The sequence below is a fragment of the Varroa destructor genome, unplaced genomic scaffold, assembly GCF_002443255.2.
Source record: "Varroa destructor unplaced genomic scaffold, Vdes_3.0 BEIS01000003.1, whole genome shotgun sequence".
Classification (NCBI taxonomy): Eukaryota; Metazoa; Arthropoda; class Arachnida; order Mesostigmata; family Varroidae; genus Varroa; species Varroa destructor.
The window spans coordinates 25,117,589-25,135,196 of NW_019211456.1; the positions used below are offsets into that span (position 1 = coordinate 25,117,589).

General features: G+C 43.3%; 1 protein-coding gene across 10 annotated transcripts in view; it reads right to left on the minus strand.

The window, feature by feature from the left end:
* The window catches only part of chico (insulin receptor substrate 1 chico), a 58,828-nt gene that overhangs the window by 3,839 nt on the left and 37,381 nt on the right, over positions 1 to 17,608 (minus strand). For all 10 annotated transcript variants that reach the window (XM_022795885.2, XM_086982595.1, XM_022795882.2 and 7 more), the window contains 7 exons: positions 12,771 to 13,102; positions 3,551 to 3,750; positions 2,876 to 3,224; positions 1,466 to 2,487; positions 1,079 to 1,273; positions 538 to 888; positions 47 to 327 (listed from right to left, as the gene is read on the minus strand). In XM_022795885.2, coding sequence (XP_022651620.1) covers positions 47 to 327; positions 538 to 888; positions 1,079 to 1,273; positions 1,466 to 2,487; positions 2,876 to 3,224; positions 3,551 to 3,750; positions 12,771 to 13,102 — 2,730 coding nt within the window. The remainder of the gene's footprint in view (positions 1 to 46; positions 328 to 537; positions 889 to 1,078; positions 1,274 to 1,465; positions 2,488 to 2,875; positions 3,225 to 3,550; positions 3,751 to 12,770; positions 13,103 to 17,608) is intronic.

Here is a 17,608-nt window from a genome sequence, read left to right on the forward strand (position 1 = left end):
GCGGCTTGTGGGACTTCGCTATTGCGCTTCACCTGCTAAAACTAACCTTGTAGTTAGGCACCCTTATCATGGGCAGGTATTCGCTGCTCTCCTTATTGTTATTGTTGCTGCTCGATCCGTTGCTGTTTATGTTAGTAGCAGACACCGGCGGCAAACTGGATGTCGCCTGCAGAGATGGGACCATAGCGGCCATTGCTGCGGAGGCGGATGCCGTGGCTCGATGCCAATTTTCGTCATAGTTGATTTCCATGAACTCTTCTGAATGGCGTGATCCTAACGTTGTCGTTGAGGAAGATTTTTTCGAATAGCTGTTCGAACGGCCTCGATCTGCAAGACCAACATGAAACCCAAGATTCGTTAGTGAACAACACGGAACTATAAGATTAACATTATTATAAGCCAATCGGTTCAAGGGCTACAGCGGCAACGATCGTTAATGCTAGACCGGAATCATGCCTGTAACATCTAGCATTTTCCAAAAAAGCTGCTATCCTCATGCATATGGAAATGCTCCAACGCAACTCATTATTGACTTACCTGAAGTGGGCGTGCCGAGGACGTCCTGCTGTTGATTTTGCTGCGTCCTTTTTTTAGCGGCTGCCGCAAGCGTTGCTGCATGATTAGCCTGTGATCCAACACTGTAGGCTCGGACGCGCCCAGAACCCTGTCCGGCTGCGAGGCCAGACCGACTTGAATTGCGTTGCTCCGAAGGACGTTTGCCGCAGGAAAATGAACGTCCCGTTCGCAGGCTCTGATCGTCTCCATCGCCAGCCGCGATAAAGCTTTTGACCTTGTCAAGTTGAAAACCTTCAACACTGAGGTCGAACGTGGGCGATGCATCATGTATCGAGTGAATCGAAGAGCCCCAGGAGCCACTCAAAGCTCCGACTAAAATTCCATATAGGCGGGAAGCTAGGTTAAAAATAAGCTCCGACGTTGATACCATATAAGATTCTATGAGCCAACGCTCCATCAATCAGTAACGGAGTTTGCAGTAAATTAAAAGTAGTAAATGCTATTCAACTAATTAACAGATCGGCCATTTTAGTGGTAGCTTCAATACTAGTGGGTCATTTACCTGATTTAGGAAGCGAGGATGAAAGGGGAGCCATCTCCATATAACCAGGCGGTGACATGGGTGAACTCTCCGAGACGCCGCGAGTTCCACTGCGAAGTCCAGGCGCTCCGAGCGGTGGTATGGACCCACTTATTACCATCGTAGACGACAAACTGGATGGTGGCTCCATAGGTACATAGCCATTTGCTAGGGTTCCTAAACAAAATCAACCAGGCAAATTAGAGCACCATACTTTATATTAGAGCACCATATATATGTATATATCTTTTTTTTATTAACCACATTTTGAGAATAGCTATTGAGAATAAGCGCTGCATACATAATTATTGTGGCAATCTCTAGTCTGTTGTTGGGGTCGACAAAAGAAGAGTCTGAAGAATAACATACCATTGTTTAAAAGGTTTTTACTGGCAATAGCCTGGCATAAGCCGATCGGACTCATTGACATATACGCGTCGGTATCCACTGCTGTTGACGGAAGCGCCTTGCCCATCATCACATCTTGCACGTTATTATTATTATTATTATTATTATTATTATTGTTATTGCTGATGCTCATAACGATGCTCGAATTGTTGTTTCCACCGTTGGCTCCGTTATTGTTCAAATTCGCGCTGCTGCTGCTGCTGCCGCCGGACGGCAGCAACTGATCGTGGCTGGGCGACATCCTCATGTATTCGCTACTGGACGATGCCGAACTTGGTTGACGTGGAAGAAACTGCGATCCGCCACCACTGTGAGGACCCGGTAACGGATGGATGCCACCATGCCCGCTGCTCAACGATGAGGTGCCACCGTCTGTTAGTGTTACGGGAGATCCGAGCAGGCTACCTGTTGAGTCGAGTTGGCCAGGCGAGGTCATCGGCAGGTACTCGGACATCCCGTCGCCTCCAGTTTCTTCGACAATCGACTGTGGCTGAGAATGGGGGTTGTGTGAATTCGTACTATTACTGACATTCAAATGCAGATGGGTGTGGGTAGCTGTGGTAGCCCCATGGGAGTGGGGCTCTTCGCTACAGCTTTCTAACAATGCATGGCCATGCAGATGTCCCAGAGGTGAGACACCACCACCTGCGCCGGCGGACCAAGGCCGCCCTCCAACCTGAGTGCAATCAATTGTGTTGCACCTAGTGGGCACGGCAGGCTGCTGATCAAAAAAGGATTCGGAGCTTTGTCGCGGACGCGCCGGCATTGAATCACATCGCTCCCTTGGTATACCAAACAAGGCGCCTAAGCCGATTCCGCCTCCACCCAATGACGGCGGATGTGGATAAAAATATCCATTCTGATGGACATTATGAGGTGAGTGGCCGTGAGGAATCGTCGGAATCGTCAACGGCTTAGTCTCCGAGGTAGAGTTAGATCGCGGTCGAAGAGACTCCTCGTTTACTTTCGACGACTTCATAGCGCTGTAAGTAGAAATACGCGTAGGTACAGGAGAGATACAACAAGTACACAAAAGACGACAACAGCGATACATCATAAGACTTTAACCAATACTATGCGTTTGAAGAAAGGGGGATCAGTAAATGGAAGAAGTGACGCAGGCGAACCAGTGGAACAAATCGAGCCGTTTGTCAATGCCATATAGAGACTGGAGAGTTTTGTAGAATACGGGTAAGCCCAGATCGACGCTTTGATAAAATAGAATAGAAGTGTCTATAACGTTTACAGTAATAATGCGTTACGTCTATATGCTCATACAGCGTATAGGACGCCTATGCTCTGCTGCAATTTTCTCTAAAAGCTGAAATTACAGCAAGAGTCTATGGCAGAGAGAGATCGGCAGCCCCTTACCTTAAAATGACCTCGTGCATATTCTGAGCGATGACGGTGTCATCCGTCTGCATCCATAGCTCGCCCGCCCCTGTCACCGAGCTACGCCCAAGTTCCATAAAGAAAAAACAATCGGTGTGTCCGCAACGGCGGATTGAATTCAGGGTGAACTCGACGGTCGGCTGGCACTCTCGATCCCCACCGCGGCCTCCGCCTAGGCCCCTGTGATCGGCATTGTTACTTGCTGTCCGGTGCCTCTCAAGCCGTATAAGACTTAACGATCGTGAAGTTAGACACACACGATGGTCACCCTGAAGATTTTGCTGAGTTCCAAGACTCTTTGGTTTGACACAGACCTCCCATATGTGATCTGTATATGGAAAAGGACAGACGAACGCACGTGCATTACAAAACGTCAAAGAACGATGTAAGCCAACACAAAGCGGGAACCTATCGTAAGTAAGGATACAGCGGAGCCTTGTAACTGAACATTTCGCTATTAATTTTTATTATGAACGGATTTTTATTAGAAAAAGATAGCCTAGACCGATTATCTAGAGGAATCTTTCTAGCATTCTAGCTTTTTTTTGAAGGTTGAAACCGCTCGGATATAGATACAATACGTTACGTTAACACGGCTAGTAGGATTCGTGTACTACATTAACTAATTTTTTTAAAGAGACAAAATCAACTGACCGAAATGGGGGGACGGTCTTTGATCCGATGGCAAAATCCCCTGCTGCAATTGCAGCATTGTTGACAGCCACTCTTCGTGTTCTTCGACAGTGGCGCACTGTAACAGAAGACAGTCAGCCGAGGTATACAGCGCCACCAGCAGGCGTCCTTTAGCATCTTGCTTTCGGTTGATATTGAAACAGCTTCGCAACGCAATCGACCTGAGAGTGATATACGTGACGTAGCTCGTTAGACGTACAATACAACACGCGTTATGACACATCTAAATAACCGTTCCAAGTAGGACTCGTACTGTACTAACAATAACTACACTAGCGCCGATGTGTTGATAAATATATTCACGCAGATGTGTGTCGTTTCCTAAAAATTTTCTGTAGGGAGGAAAAGTGATTTAAGCGTCCGAGTCAGAAGCAATACTAGCGCGATGGACCGGGCCATCTTGTTCCGACAATGAGCGTTACTTAATTTTTTGTTCATTCACGGCCGCCACTTAGACAGTGAGTAACGTACTATTAGTTATGACTATTGGCCTATCGCTGATGAATACTATGCTTCAGATTACAATTTGTTTCTGGAGGCCTCGTGTCTCTTTTATGCGAGTGTGACCCTATTGTGACGCTACCTGTCGTAGCAGCGTATGGTACTGCAATTGTGTGACGGATGACGATCTGTCGTCACACAAGTGCAGATCGAGACAGACATGCCTAAAGAGCCTACATCAATCCTGCCAAAAGCTCTTTATCTAAGAGATAGCCTTAGATGAACAGGGGAGGCGGTGTGCAGGTAAGCAGTGACAAAAGTCGCGGCGACAGGGAACAGGGTTGGCACTAATTGTACTTGTCGTAGTAATAGTTAGTTATGTTTCCCGTGATTTCTTGCACTCTCGACTTCGTTTATGCTGCATAGATAAAGCGCACACACACACACACACACACACACACACATACACACACACACTTTTGTGAATCACGAGTGCTGGTGGTGCCGATGCCAGTATCCCTGACTGATGATCAATGCAACACTATCGTGTACGCACGAAACAAGGCCGCGAATACCAAAGGCAGCCATAACAACAAAAGGTAATAGCATGACCTTGCCTCTTGCACTACTAGTCTGATGATCTATTTGATGAGCTGATACAGCCTTGAATCAACTACTCAGTCAGTGTTTTTAGTTGTTGGGTAGTCGACGTTTAGGTTTGATAAACTCACGTGACGCTTTATCTTAGACTATTCAAGACAGTGATTTTGACACGGCGATCGATATTTACGCATTACGGTAGCAATAGCTTTTTTTATAACCAATGCAGCATACGTAGGCCGTTTCATTCAACCCGTCACCCCTATCCTATTCTACACTGAAAGCTTTACTAGGCACAACAAAAAAGTGAATGAATGCAGGGTTCGTGGGTAAGACCGGTTTTCATCGTTTTGGGAAGGACAAGGCGAACATGTTTGATAACGCGTAACGCAAAATCGGTAAATTAATAGCAGGGGCTCGATTTTATGAATTGCAGCAAATGGGCTACATCAGACATCTGAATTTATGATTGACTGCTGATGCCAAAAGACATCTTTCAGGAAAAAAAAAAGGAAAAAACGAAAAACATAGCATAATATATATATATATATATATACATATATCATAGCACTAAAAATATCTTTATATAAAAAGAGATTTAAAAAAGCATAACAAAAAAAAAATGCATAAATGCTGCGCCGACCCGCAAAAGTTATTCCTCAAAATTGTTTATTAGAGGAAACGGCCCAAAGAGGACTCTCTCTGCCGCTCTTATTCTAGGAAGTTGCATGTGCCAGATGTTGCTCGATGAAAAGGGGTTATTGATGAAAATATTCCGCCAGTCGAGCAGGTTCGATACGTGAGTAGCCCTAATATAGCCAACGAATCCAACATCCATCACCGTACAACTTGAAACCATTTAAAGAAAATCAATAAATACTTTTGGATTGATGCAGAAGAATTTATTCTAACCGTATCCTCACCTAAAAATATTATAGAAATACAAAATCCAGCCATTTCTAATACAGGTAGTTAAAAGTAAATCACAGAAAACGGTAATCAACTGTAAATGCAGAGGTGTGCTCCACAACCTGTACCATAGTCCAGACTGACGCTAGTGAAGGCGATGCTACGTTTTTAAAAGGACTGGATTGTAGTTGGCCACTATTGGCTGCTATCAATTGGCTGCAATCAAACCCCCCTATCCCATCATCATCAAAAACTAATAAAATAACAGCGGTTCATTCAGCGAAAAAAAACTTGGTCAGAAGAAAATTTTAGTGCATCATCAGCGTACTACTTGTTGCCAGCTATCCAGAATTGCCTGGTTGGTGTTAATACAGTTTCAGTGGAGGATACAAAAAAATAACGTTGTAGCATTATGAAAAAGAAAAAAAAATTGTAATATTATTTAGAACATAAAAAATATATGCTTCATTACAAACATTAGTAGTGTTTACTTGTATAAACTATTGTGATATATTTTGTCACAGTTAATCTTTGTCGTTTCGACTTTTATCACCGGTCTGATTATTTTTGCGTCTGGTTCTCCGCTTCGCGTAAAGTTCTAATCGATGCCTGCGACTTGGATGATGAGGATACTTAATAGTCCATTTACCGATTTTTCTCGTAAAAACGAGTGTTACCAATCGTCCTCACCCGTAAACCTTCAGAATCTGTAATTGCTAGCAGAGATTTTGTAAATCAATTGTGGAGAATTTTTTTTTTTGAAAAAAACGATTTTCTCGAATTACTGTTTAGAACATATGGAGTAATATGCATATTTATTTTAAAAAGCGTAAAAAGATGGGTGCTAGTAATATTCTGAGCGATCCAATGAAGCATACCTTCGTCGCAAGGCATGCTTCAGTCATGAAATAGTTTCTAATTACTTAAAAGCTGTTTTACTGTTCTCAAAAGCCGTTATAAATGCGCCGCTTTCTCAACGACTAAAGGAAGTAAAAGTTCCGAATCAATTACACAGTTTATTTTCGGATGTAACTTTCCTTTTCATCAACGCATAGCGTATACAAACTAGTAATGTGCGAAACGCAGTTCATCCTATGCGTTCAGCTATGCTGCCGGTCGTTTCCGTACCTTGTCTACTACCTCTATTCGCCTATAACAGCGCGAACCTCGTTGGCTCACAACAAGGGCGCAAGTCTATCAGGGCACTTCGTACGCCATCTTAACTTAGCGCACTCCGCTAAGTCTAGAACGTTCAGGCGTGGGCGTTCGTTTGGATTAAACCTGATGTAATTAGCTTCCCCGGGACATGCGCGAGGCATTGCTAAGTCGGCAAAAATACCTATGATGCAATGGCTTTGACCATACTGCAAGAGGAGTGAACTTTGAAAACCGATACGATAAGCTCATACATTGCTGGTCGTTGCATTACGCTGCTGCACTGTTTGTACAGCCCGGGTTCTCAATTCTAGGCACCAACAGCGCGAGCGATTGGAAAACACTTGGTAAAACTAGTTTAGGAACAAGACTAACATCTAATGCCGTACCTAGTCAGGCAGATATCCTAAACCCGCGTATCGAAGGGGTTGAGTACGCGCCAACAATAACATGAACATATCGTTCGAATGTAATGATAGGCAGCGGCCTCCGTATTTGATCTAATTTTTTATTTTGTCGCAAACGCGCGTTTATTGCCAAGAATAATGCTCTCGAAGAACTATCTTTGGTCGAAGGAGGCGGCCGGTTTTGACAAAAATGCCCACTTGGCTACCATGGTGGGCCGGGATGGCCGATCGTCTGGGGAAGCATTCATGGAAACAGCGATGTCAGTATATAGCATGTATTGCTCTACTTAGAACAACATTACCGTGCAGTGAGACAATGAGAAGACGATAATTACATCTACCGCTACCACACTAATTGCACCTAAAACATTGCCTGTCTAAATGTTGAGCTTCAGCTAGACTCACCTGTAATGCTGCCGAATCTGAAAGAAGGCCTTTGTTTACGTGTCTGCCTATAGGCTATATTGAAACTATTCATAGTTCCTTATGATCACTCGCGACACGACGCAGACGCCCGCTATTTCTGCGTTTCAGATACTGCGAGAGATGGACCAGTGAAAAAATACAGGAAAAGTAATCGGTTGAAAGTTTTTTGCGAAAACGGCCTTCTCCTGATCTAGTCGCTTCCTTCACTTTTACCGCCGCTGAAGTGCGCTCCGCCGTCGGTTAGCCACTTAACACAAACAGTCAGTATTATCGGGCTAAATGCTTTGTGGGCCACAAGACGTTTCGGTGGTTCACATACATACATATATGTGGAAAGACTTCTCTAAGTCTGCGAGTTACCGACAATGGTTCGGTAACGACGACACTGACGACTTCAATGTCGGCGGTAGCAACGGCGATGCCGGCCGCAGAAGGTAGGACCAAACGCTGTCTGTTGGCCATGGCAATTTGCATATATTTAGTCTACAACACATTGGCAGCTCGCTCTGGCAGAGTCGCGTTAACCCGACAACAAGGTCAGAAAGCAATGAAAGAACAATGCGGAACTAGCTAGCATCATTACCCATAGCCGCCGCCCCCGGGTGCAATTCCCGTAACGGTTACTTTTCGAGAAAGATAGATGTTTGCCGACAATTGAAAAGAGGCACCTCACACACACACACACACACATATAGCGTGAAGCGAAAGTCTCTTAACAGTATGGGAAAAGTTGCTTGATACTTATTCAGTTAAGTTTTTTCTTGCATTGTAGCCTTCCAAGCTTTCACGTTTGCCCTAACCACATAAATGCCACATGTATTAATGTTAGACGTATATAGCAGCAGCAGCGGCAGTGATACCAGACAGGTGGCGGATGTATGTCTTCTATGGAATCTCTGCTGTACCAAAAAAATATGCGGAACTCTTATAGGTTTATCAGACCTAGTCTAAGGTTGCCTGCTCACAGATCTGCAGTCGTGTGTACCAATAAAAACCCTACCGAAATAGAAAAAGCTAATCTTCAACTGACTAAACAATCACACAGTGCTGATGATCCTGTAACCGATAAAGTCGTACCATTGTTAATGTTAATTACTTTTTTTAGTCTCGCATTTTACGACAAAGCTTGAGCTTGAGGAACTGAACATTCCATTGGCGTTTCATTGCTTTTGCAGAATTCTAATTGGTCGAACTCAGAAGCGTCGTTGCGGTGATAGCATTGAATTGTAGAAATTACGCGGTTGTAGGATACGATATGACGATTATTGTGTAGTATTCGTGGAAAAAATTCACCTATCATTCGTTCGATTGTTACGGAGCAGACGTAAATCGCTGACTGATGGACGATATGAACGGATTCCTGTTCCTAGATGTGCTCGCTTATCTCCAGACCTATAGATACACACATGAAGTGGCAACTCGGCGATGTCGGATCTATGCGCGGAAATCTGCCGTTTAAACATGGTTCTGGCACACAAATACGCTCCTTTTTTTGTAGTACAACAATATGCTGACTCGACGCCATACGACAGGATGCGAAACGCACGGCTCTAAACTCGTTAAATCTGTGATTCTCATCTATTTTGTCTATCTCATTGATCGACATGTTACGCAAACGCATCCAGATAATGAAATTTTGGGTGTTCTATTATAAAGAACAACTAAAAGCTACAGGCGAACAAAATCGTAAACGGATCATCTAACGTTACGTTACGTTAAATAGAAATCTTGAATTTTTTCTTTTTTAGGTCTTCGTCCGATACTGGCTATAGCAAACACCACTTCAGAAAACTGGCCCCTTCCAGCATAAAATAAAGTGTGGCTACGCCATTCTATATTCTACGTTTCAGAACGCTGCGTATAGCTTACTCGCCCCGGATAGGTTTGTCTTCATGCGGTACACGAACACAACTATACGTCTGTGAATAAAAAAAACGTAGACATACATACAGCTGTTTCAATATGTGTCAATGAAAACACGTAATTGGTTGGCAATGGCAACGAAGGTAATTGTCCGTGATCTCTTACCATGGCCTTCTCGAGAGAATCACGAACGCTTCTAACTTTGTCGTTTTTCTTAGGAGTCAATAGGCTGGCTTTTATTTAATCCACTAAAAATGAACATGACCGTAAAGCCAATTAGAATAAGCAACAAATAACGCCGTCCCGTCATCAACAGGTCGTTAAATATTGGTTTGTGATCGTTATTACGATATAGAAGTTTTTTTACATTTTACAAATCGACGAACAGGTCGGCCAAATGACCATCACCGCTCCGCGCTACAACAACAAACTAATAAACAGCCGCTGTCTTCGTGGATGTCTATGACTCAACGAAATCATAGGTATCTGGTAGAGATTGTTGATGTAAAACGTACACAACAGTACGAAATTGTTCCTGGCAAGAAACTACCACTTTTTCACAAGAACATATCCATATGCCTTGTAGCAGCCAAGGTACCCATGACAATGCTGCACTCACACTAACACCAGGGAACCGGACATGTAGCGCAAGTAATAGTATGACAAGGCCACTGATTATTTCGACAACGTATAGAATAGGAAGGGTGCGTATCGGGTAAACTACTCGTCGACGCTAATTTGCGAAAGTGGCCCCTATTTTCAAATTATCGTCACCATAAGCTGTTGCGCGTCCATCCGTTTTTTATCATCAAACACAGCCATCTATGGCATATATATGTGTGTCTGTGTGTGTGGGGTGTAAGTGGCACTTCACTCATAAGAAGGGTCGATGTTTTTCTTCAATGTCTGACAGCCAATTCATCCCGTGGGTCTCTCCAAAAAAACTTCTATCATCATCTTCAGTCAGTCAATACTTGATAATCAGTGCACGGGCGTTAGCTGACCCTGCAGAGTCATGCAATTCTTACCAGCTCTCAACTAGCAAAACGGTTTGGCACTGACGCTTATTGCCCCCGGCTACGCAACCTCTATCGAGTCTCACGGCTTTCTAGTTTCAGCTGTTTTTGGGTTCATGTTTCCTTGACCCGCTTCAGAACGCGAGAAGTCTACTGACGAGGATTTTCCTCGTAGAGAAAAAAAAAAACATTTTCAATTTCAGCCGCAGCCGCAGCAGCAGAAGTCATCACAGAAACTCAAGCGGTAACTGGCATGCTGCTCCCAGTAACAATGGGAACGCCTAGCCAGTAAAAAAGGACCTAATCTATTTTCGTTCGTCGCCAAGAATCAATTTTCCATTGATTGCTGCAGTAGCTCTTCCGTTCAGGAAGTTACGATATCTCTGTTATTTTCGTCACAGGGGACAAATGGCCAAGGACAGAATCTCTACTTCGCACCCGTGGCCACAATGAACATCAAGCGGTGAGCCAGTGCGCCTGTGAATGACTTCGGCTTTACGGTCAGGTCGAGTTGACTTCATCGTGCAAACGGAATACTGCCAGACATTTCCACCGTACAAAAGAGATAAGTACCGTCGATTTCTAGTAACAACTCTATTCTAAAGTGCGGTGCCGTTGTTGGGTCTGGTGTATATTATAGAGGTTTCGACAAGTCGGAATATGTTTTAGCACTGAAATACGTATATTAGTTTAACATTGTGTGTAATTTACAAATAACATAATAAGTAACACAAATAGCGCTTCGTTTATCGGATAATCGCGTCTGTAAGTGTCTGTTGCGCGTTCATATATTTTTCTATGCATACGCATCTTCGTTAAGCGTTACAGAACGACTAGAGAGAACGTGCCGAAGAATGTATGCATTGAATTTATATTAGAACGGAAGCTAAATATCGATAGGGGGTTACACAACGCCGAAGCACACTGTTCGATTGAAGCGCAAAAATTAATTCTCAAACATAAGTTTTGGCCAAAAATCTAAATTAAACTCATATTTGCTCGCTATATCATCTCATATGCCCAGTACTTGTGCTACAGTTAATGGCTAAAAATCTGTACGGTACCTTTAACTTAGGTAACTTACGCGTACTTCATAAATCCAGTCTGAAGTGTAATCCTTTCACGTATACATCTGCTATACTAACTCAAGCGATGTGGAAGCGACAAATCTATTTGTATATGACTTTTTTTTTAAATACAATTGCTGCTGCTGCTATTGTTATAAAATATATGTATTAACATAACGTCCCGTAATTAAACTACCTTTGAGATGGTTTAGGACAGGAACGACAAAAGCAAGAACGCCGGAAAAAACATGATGATAAACTTTGCTTCAAGGTATTACATTTTAGGAAGAATCGTTCACTTATTGACGAAGCAAATCATATGCCGCAGCTCAAATAGAGCTCAAGCTTGCTAGAAATAGATGAATAGATCTATGTAGGGACGGGGTGCGCGTAATCTGCATTCGTTGATCTGTACGGATGGACACCATATGCGCGGACTTCGCTGGATATTTCTTCGCCAGTTATACCTTATTTTTTCCCTTTCAACCCATAGATTTCTATCAGTATTCATATTTTTTAACTTCGCCAGCAGTAGAAGCCATGTGTTAAGGGTTCGACATTGAAAAATCTGACAAATGACAGCTTTAATGTCGCGGAAAACACGGTAGGTTCACTGCAAACCTCTTCGCTCCTGCACCAAGCGCAAATAGTCGCCGCCTGTGAAATCATCGGACTTCAGCGTGATCGACTTCGTTCCATATATTTACATGCAGCATTGAACGTAACTCGAAAGAAAATAGTTACATAAATAAAAGCACGGAACCTAGCCCAAGCCTCTATCACGACCTCATTCAGCCGTCGGCTTGCCTATAGAAATAAACGTTTCGGGTCTTACATCTATCGCCTTATTTAAACACTGCCCTGGACGACTGACTCTTTTTAGCAGAACAATAAGTACACATTTCAGGTGTTTTGAAGTTTTGTTAGGCAAACGTGTTACTGGTACATTTTTGCTGAGATATGCTTGTGCGGCTCCAGTATCACGACGATAGAGGGGTGTCAACCGTTTAGATACGCACATATCGGCTAAGCATGTAGAGCGTACGTGAGCATGTGCATACAAGGTTTGTAGTATTCATTAGATATAACGTTGGACGAACGAACACGCCCTACACAGATTACGCATATCGGTTATTGAGTAGAACGAAAAAGGTCGGCTAACCAGGCTTTGTCTCACGTAGAAGGAATACAATTTCGTATATTTTTCAGAACTAGTTACCAGATGTAGGTCTAATTATGTGTAGAAACAGATAGAAGAAGACAGATAAAGTTGGGTCGGAGAATATCTTATCCTAACCTTTTAGGATCAGCTCCAGCACGCCACTTTTTTTCGGTATCAAAGTATTCAAGCCGTGCTTGCTGGGCAAGTTGATGGTAGGCGGCACCGCTGCTATTGCTGGAAGTGGCGTCTGTCGGAGGACGTCCGGCAGAAACTCCTGCATGGAGCACGAAAAATTTGCGCTTGCCTGTTTTGAGCTTTTTTAGATAGCCGCTTAGCACGACATCTTCGCAGCCTTGGGGGGAGCCGAACGTCGACGGCGAACCCCCGTGAGGTTGATGCGAATCACTCTCGGGGGACACCGGTCCCCGTCCGCCACTACCTCCACCACGAAACGACATTCTCCGCATCTGAAATGAACAATGGATAATGACATGAAACAGTTAGTTGCTAGTCGTGATCCGACGTATTTGCGCAAAAAATTTTTCTCTCTATTCGATACTACGAATCCTAACCATCATTACAGTTGTTGTTATTATTATTATTATTACAGTTATTATATTGTGTTTAGTTAACAACGCAGCTAGATGTGGTCTGTTAGTTCTACTGCGGCAGTTGTGGCCGTAGAACTATTTTACATAGTGTTACTTAGGTGGTATTTTTCTTACTGAGAAAAACATTGTAAAACGAAAATCCTCCGAAAATATTCTTAGCCGTTTTCGTGCTCGAAGATCTGTGACTCTGTTTACGTGCGTAGATGTACTGTATGTTCGTGTCGTGCACATGTACCAGACTGTGTTAAGCAATTTGCATACGTTGGTGACAACTTCGCTGTTACTAACCAGTTAAATTCTAGTGATACCCACGTTACAAGCACTATCGGTAAACTTTTTATTAGAAAGACCCACGCCTGACGGCACGTTCCTTAACATTGGCATTGGGGAACTTCCGTCAGCCGTTGCTATTGTTGTATAATAATACCGCAGGTTAGTAGATGAATGGGTAGATATCGAGTTAATGCGGACTATGAGAAGGAATGGCAGCGGCGACGACAACAGATCATCTATATTTCACTATTGCACCACTGACAGAATTGCCGCAAGCCAAAAGGTAGCCTGAGCAAATAATTTGGGCCAGCGTTTGTTTTTGTCATAGCTCATCGAAACCTTCAGATCCGCTTTACAGTATGCTATTTTACGATCTAAAAAAAACTATCTATATCAATCGGCCGGGCTTTCTTGTCGTATCTGCATTCACTTTGATAGACGAATTCGTTCTATGTATTTGAAAATCGGCTTAGATCTGCTTCTCATCCCCATGTTGCTCCACTGTTGTTGATACCGTCCGGTACGGAAGTTAGCATCGCGCGCGAACCTGGCGTACAGCCGCTGCACTAACAACACAACATCCAAGTGCCTACTCCAATGAAATATACATAAAACAGCAAACGCACAGCTGAAAACCTCCATACTAGCTCTGGACCGGTAGCAATCAATTAGACATTACAGGAGGAATGGCTTGGCATACGAACGACGCTGGTGCTTCCAAACGCCCAAGGATGCATCTCCCCCACGTCTCTATCCATCGCGTAGGATTAGCTTCAGCTTCGCCTCCATGCTCTCGTCTGCCAAACAAAGCTACTATGAGTAATACTGGTAACGGTGAAGATACAACAAAGAAAGTTAGCACAAATCAACAACTAACTGTTGCGCTGGCCAACGAACCGGACAGCTCAACGAGTAACGCCTCGAAAGGCGAAGGCAACAATAGACGAAGACCCAGTTAGGCCAGTCATCCAAGCCATCGAGTCCCGCACCGTGGGACGCACACACAGCGCGAAAACAAAACGCGCGAGGAAAGCGATCAAACAATAACAGCAGTATAGAAAGAATGAGCTTGTCGCTTTTTCTATTGTTCATGACGGCCCTCTGTCGTCGCGACAAATCATGTCAGATTGTCGCCAGCAGCTTCCGAGGAATTATGGCTGCGAAAAACGCTGCGGCCCCATCAGCTAGCGGAGAGGGAGCAAGTGAAAATAGACAATCCCTATTTCTAATAGACACACAGAGAAGAAAAGATAAATGTACAGACAGACAGACAGAAGAGGCATCGTTAAAAACAGCCCCCTGCTACTTACAGTCCACAGCAACGGTGGCCGGAAAGAGGGCTGTCGATACCAGTAGAAAAACCCAAAGAAAGACTATTATGCTGCACGTCTAAAGGATGGGTTCGAAAATCGTTGTGAGTCACTATTGCAGAAGAGGAACACTTCCACGTGTCAATGATGTCAACAAAAGGAAAAATCTTACACGCAGCTGCGGTATATCGATATTTACGTCTAAATAAAAAGGGTTGTGCGCACTTGGGTCCCTTTACGTGAGAATATATACGATTAATTTTGATTTTTTTTTTTGAGGAAAATCACAGTGTAGAGCAAGAGCATCCATTGGATTCATGAAATGCGTCTTATTAAGGTAACTTATGAAGCTTGATGGCTGCTACATCTAAAGCGTCATGCGAACACGATGCAGTGCTATCACAATTAGTAAAGCAATAATCCCCAGCTAATTTTATGACATCGGTACATCCGAACACACGAGTGAATCAGGACGAAACAAGACAGCATCAGGCTGTAGCTCCCCATGTTCGATTAACCCGGGCGTACCGGCTAGTAGTAGGGCGGCAACGCTAGCAATAGCTATCTGAATTTAAAGGCAAAATAAAGAATTCGTACAAAAAAAATCAATTAATTGTTTCCAGGAAAACTTTCGTCGTGGACCCGTCCATCGCCACCACCACCACCCCCATTCTCATCAAAGAACACCATAGAACCCCCACGTTGAAAGACGCTAAGGGTAGAGCGGATGATTTCATCGATCAGTCAAGCAAAATTGTCCCCATTGCGTACATTATGTGAAAACAATTGATATGCCTTCCGGTTTTACTTCATCGCTAAATAGTTGCCTAGAAAAATAGTTGATTGGCACCCTACAGCAGCTCTTTCTTTTCCTATCTTTCCAGCCAGTTATGCTATATGTTTACATTGACGCTTGCTCATTGAAGCTGAAGGCTGAAACCCCTTCGCAGTAATGTTTGCATTAAGTACTTGTTCGCAATATAACGGGTTAAAGAAAAAGAATTGCTCTTGCATCAAACAAACGAAAGCCCATACATATTTATGTTTCGTGGAAATATCATCACCATTGATAGCGATGCTATTGTTCTTACAAGACAAATTGATTTATCACAACGAGGCTTATTTTTGACCTACGTAAAAATAGTCACTGAAGTTCATTCACTACGCGACAGGATAATTGGGCGATTTACCTCACATGCCACTGTCGAAATTCGAAGGATACCGTACAGTTTCAACTACAGCCTTTAGATCGCACTGCCGTTATCGAAATATATATTACAGCGTACAACGATTGTATAACAAAAATACGGGTATACTCAGAGGTGTCCGAGGGTGAAACAACGGAGTTTGACGTAACGCCCAGCTTCACAGGTGGCTTTCTAATAGAGAACGCCAGTTATATGGACAAAGCGAATCCGCGTTAATAATATCCGTGTTGGCTTGCTGGGCAATGGCAAGAGCGGAAATTGAAGAAGCTCAGAAATCACGATGGTACACATTACACCTAACAGCCATCCAGAGGACATCGACAACGAGTAGTAGAAGGCCATTAGTCGGCCATAGGATAGGTATCGATCGCATTATCCATTCATTCGTTCTGTATTGCGTTCATTTTTTGCCTGCTGAACTTTTGTCATCAGGCGGACCATTCTGTGCTAGTTAGCAAAGTAGATGTTCTGAGAGAGGTAGAAACTATATGGCGAGCGCATATTTCTCTGATAGGCAAGGTCGTTATCGTATATCATGCGCATATATGCATGTGCGTCGTGTACAGTTGACCTTCCGATTACCCTGTTGAGCAAAAAAAGAATTCGGTGATTTTCGTCACTGTCGATCAAGCCAGTTGTGCCTCCACTCCTAGCGATCTGGAGCAGTGACTGAGCAATGAAAGACAGTCACACAACTCTCCTTTATTGATGTGGACAGATAGACTTTTCAAGAATCGCATTGCCATATAATTGGTACCATATGAATAAGGTTCGTTTTGCCTGATCTATCTTTAAGCACTTTATTATTGCAATTGAATAAATTTAAGCACTCCAATGATTGCGACTAATTCATCTTTTTCTATTGGCTTAGGTGTCCTTTATCTATTTTCAGGAGCCTTGGGCTTGCCGGTCTTCGTAATGTAAGATAGCCACAATGGCCTTGCATTTAGATGCTTCCCTGTTAACAAAGACGTCTATAGATGTATGCGTAATTAATCAGATAGAGTGCGCTAACTTATACCGTTAGACACAAAGTAACTTTTCCATATCGGATGTGACGTCGTAGATTTTTGTAGTCCAGTAACGTTCCAATGCACCCAACACTAAGGTTCCTTTTCGATTTAGCGTTAGTAGGCCGAATTTTTATGTACAGCAGATAATAAATGTACTCGATATTCAACAATAACAATCTGGCAATGTGCATGGCTACATGGTTTATATAATTAGTACATAATTAATACGGCAATAAGTCTGCCAATAGACATCTTGCTGGAGGTATTCCTTGCACGTTTTTCTTTCTTTCAATTAGTCTTTTGAACGAAAAACTACTCCTAAGGCGTCAGGCAAAACACATGGTAGGAAGTGTTGCTGGTGCGGGTATCACAGTGAGAGTAGCAACAGTGGCATACCACTCTGCTTTCATCTGTTCGCTAGCGATACCAACATAGCACTGTTGGGCTGGTCTCGCTTGAGCGACTAATTAGTTTTCAATGCAACAAAAAATCTTGAAGATTAGGACAAAATACAAAGGGGCAGACAGATAAATATTCTCAGCGGCTCAACATAGCGGC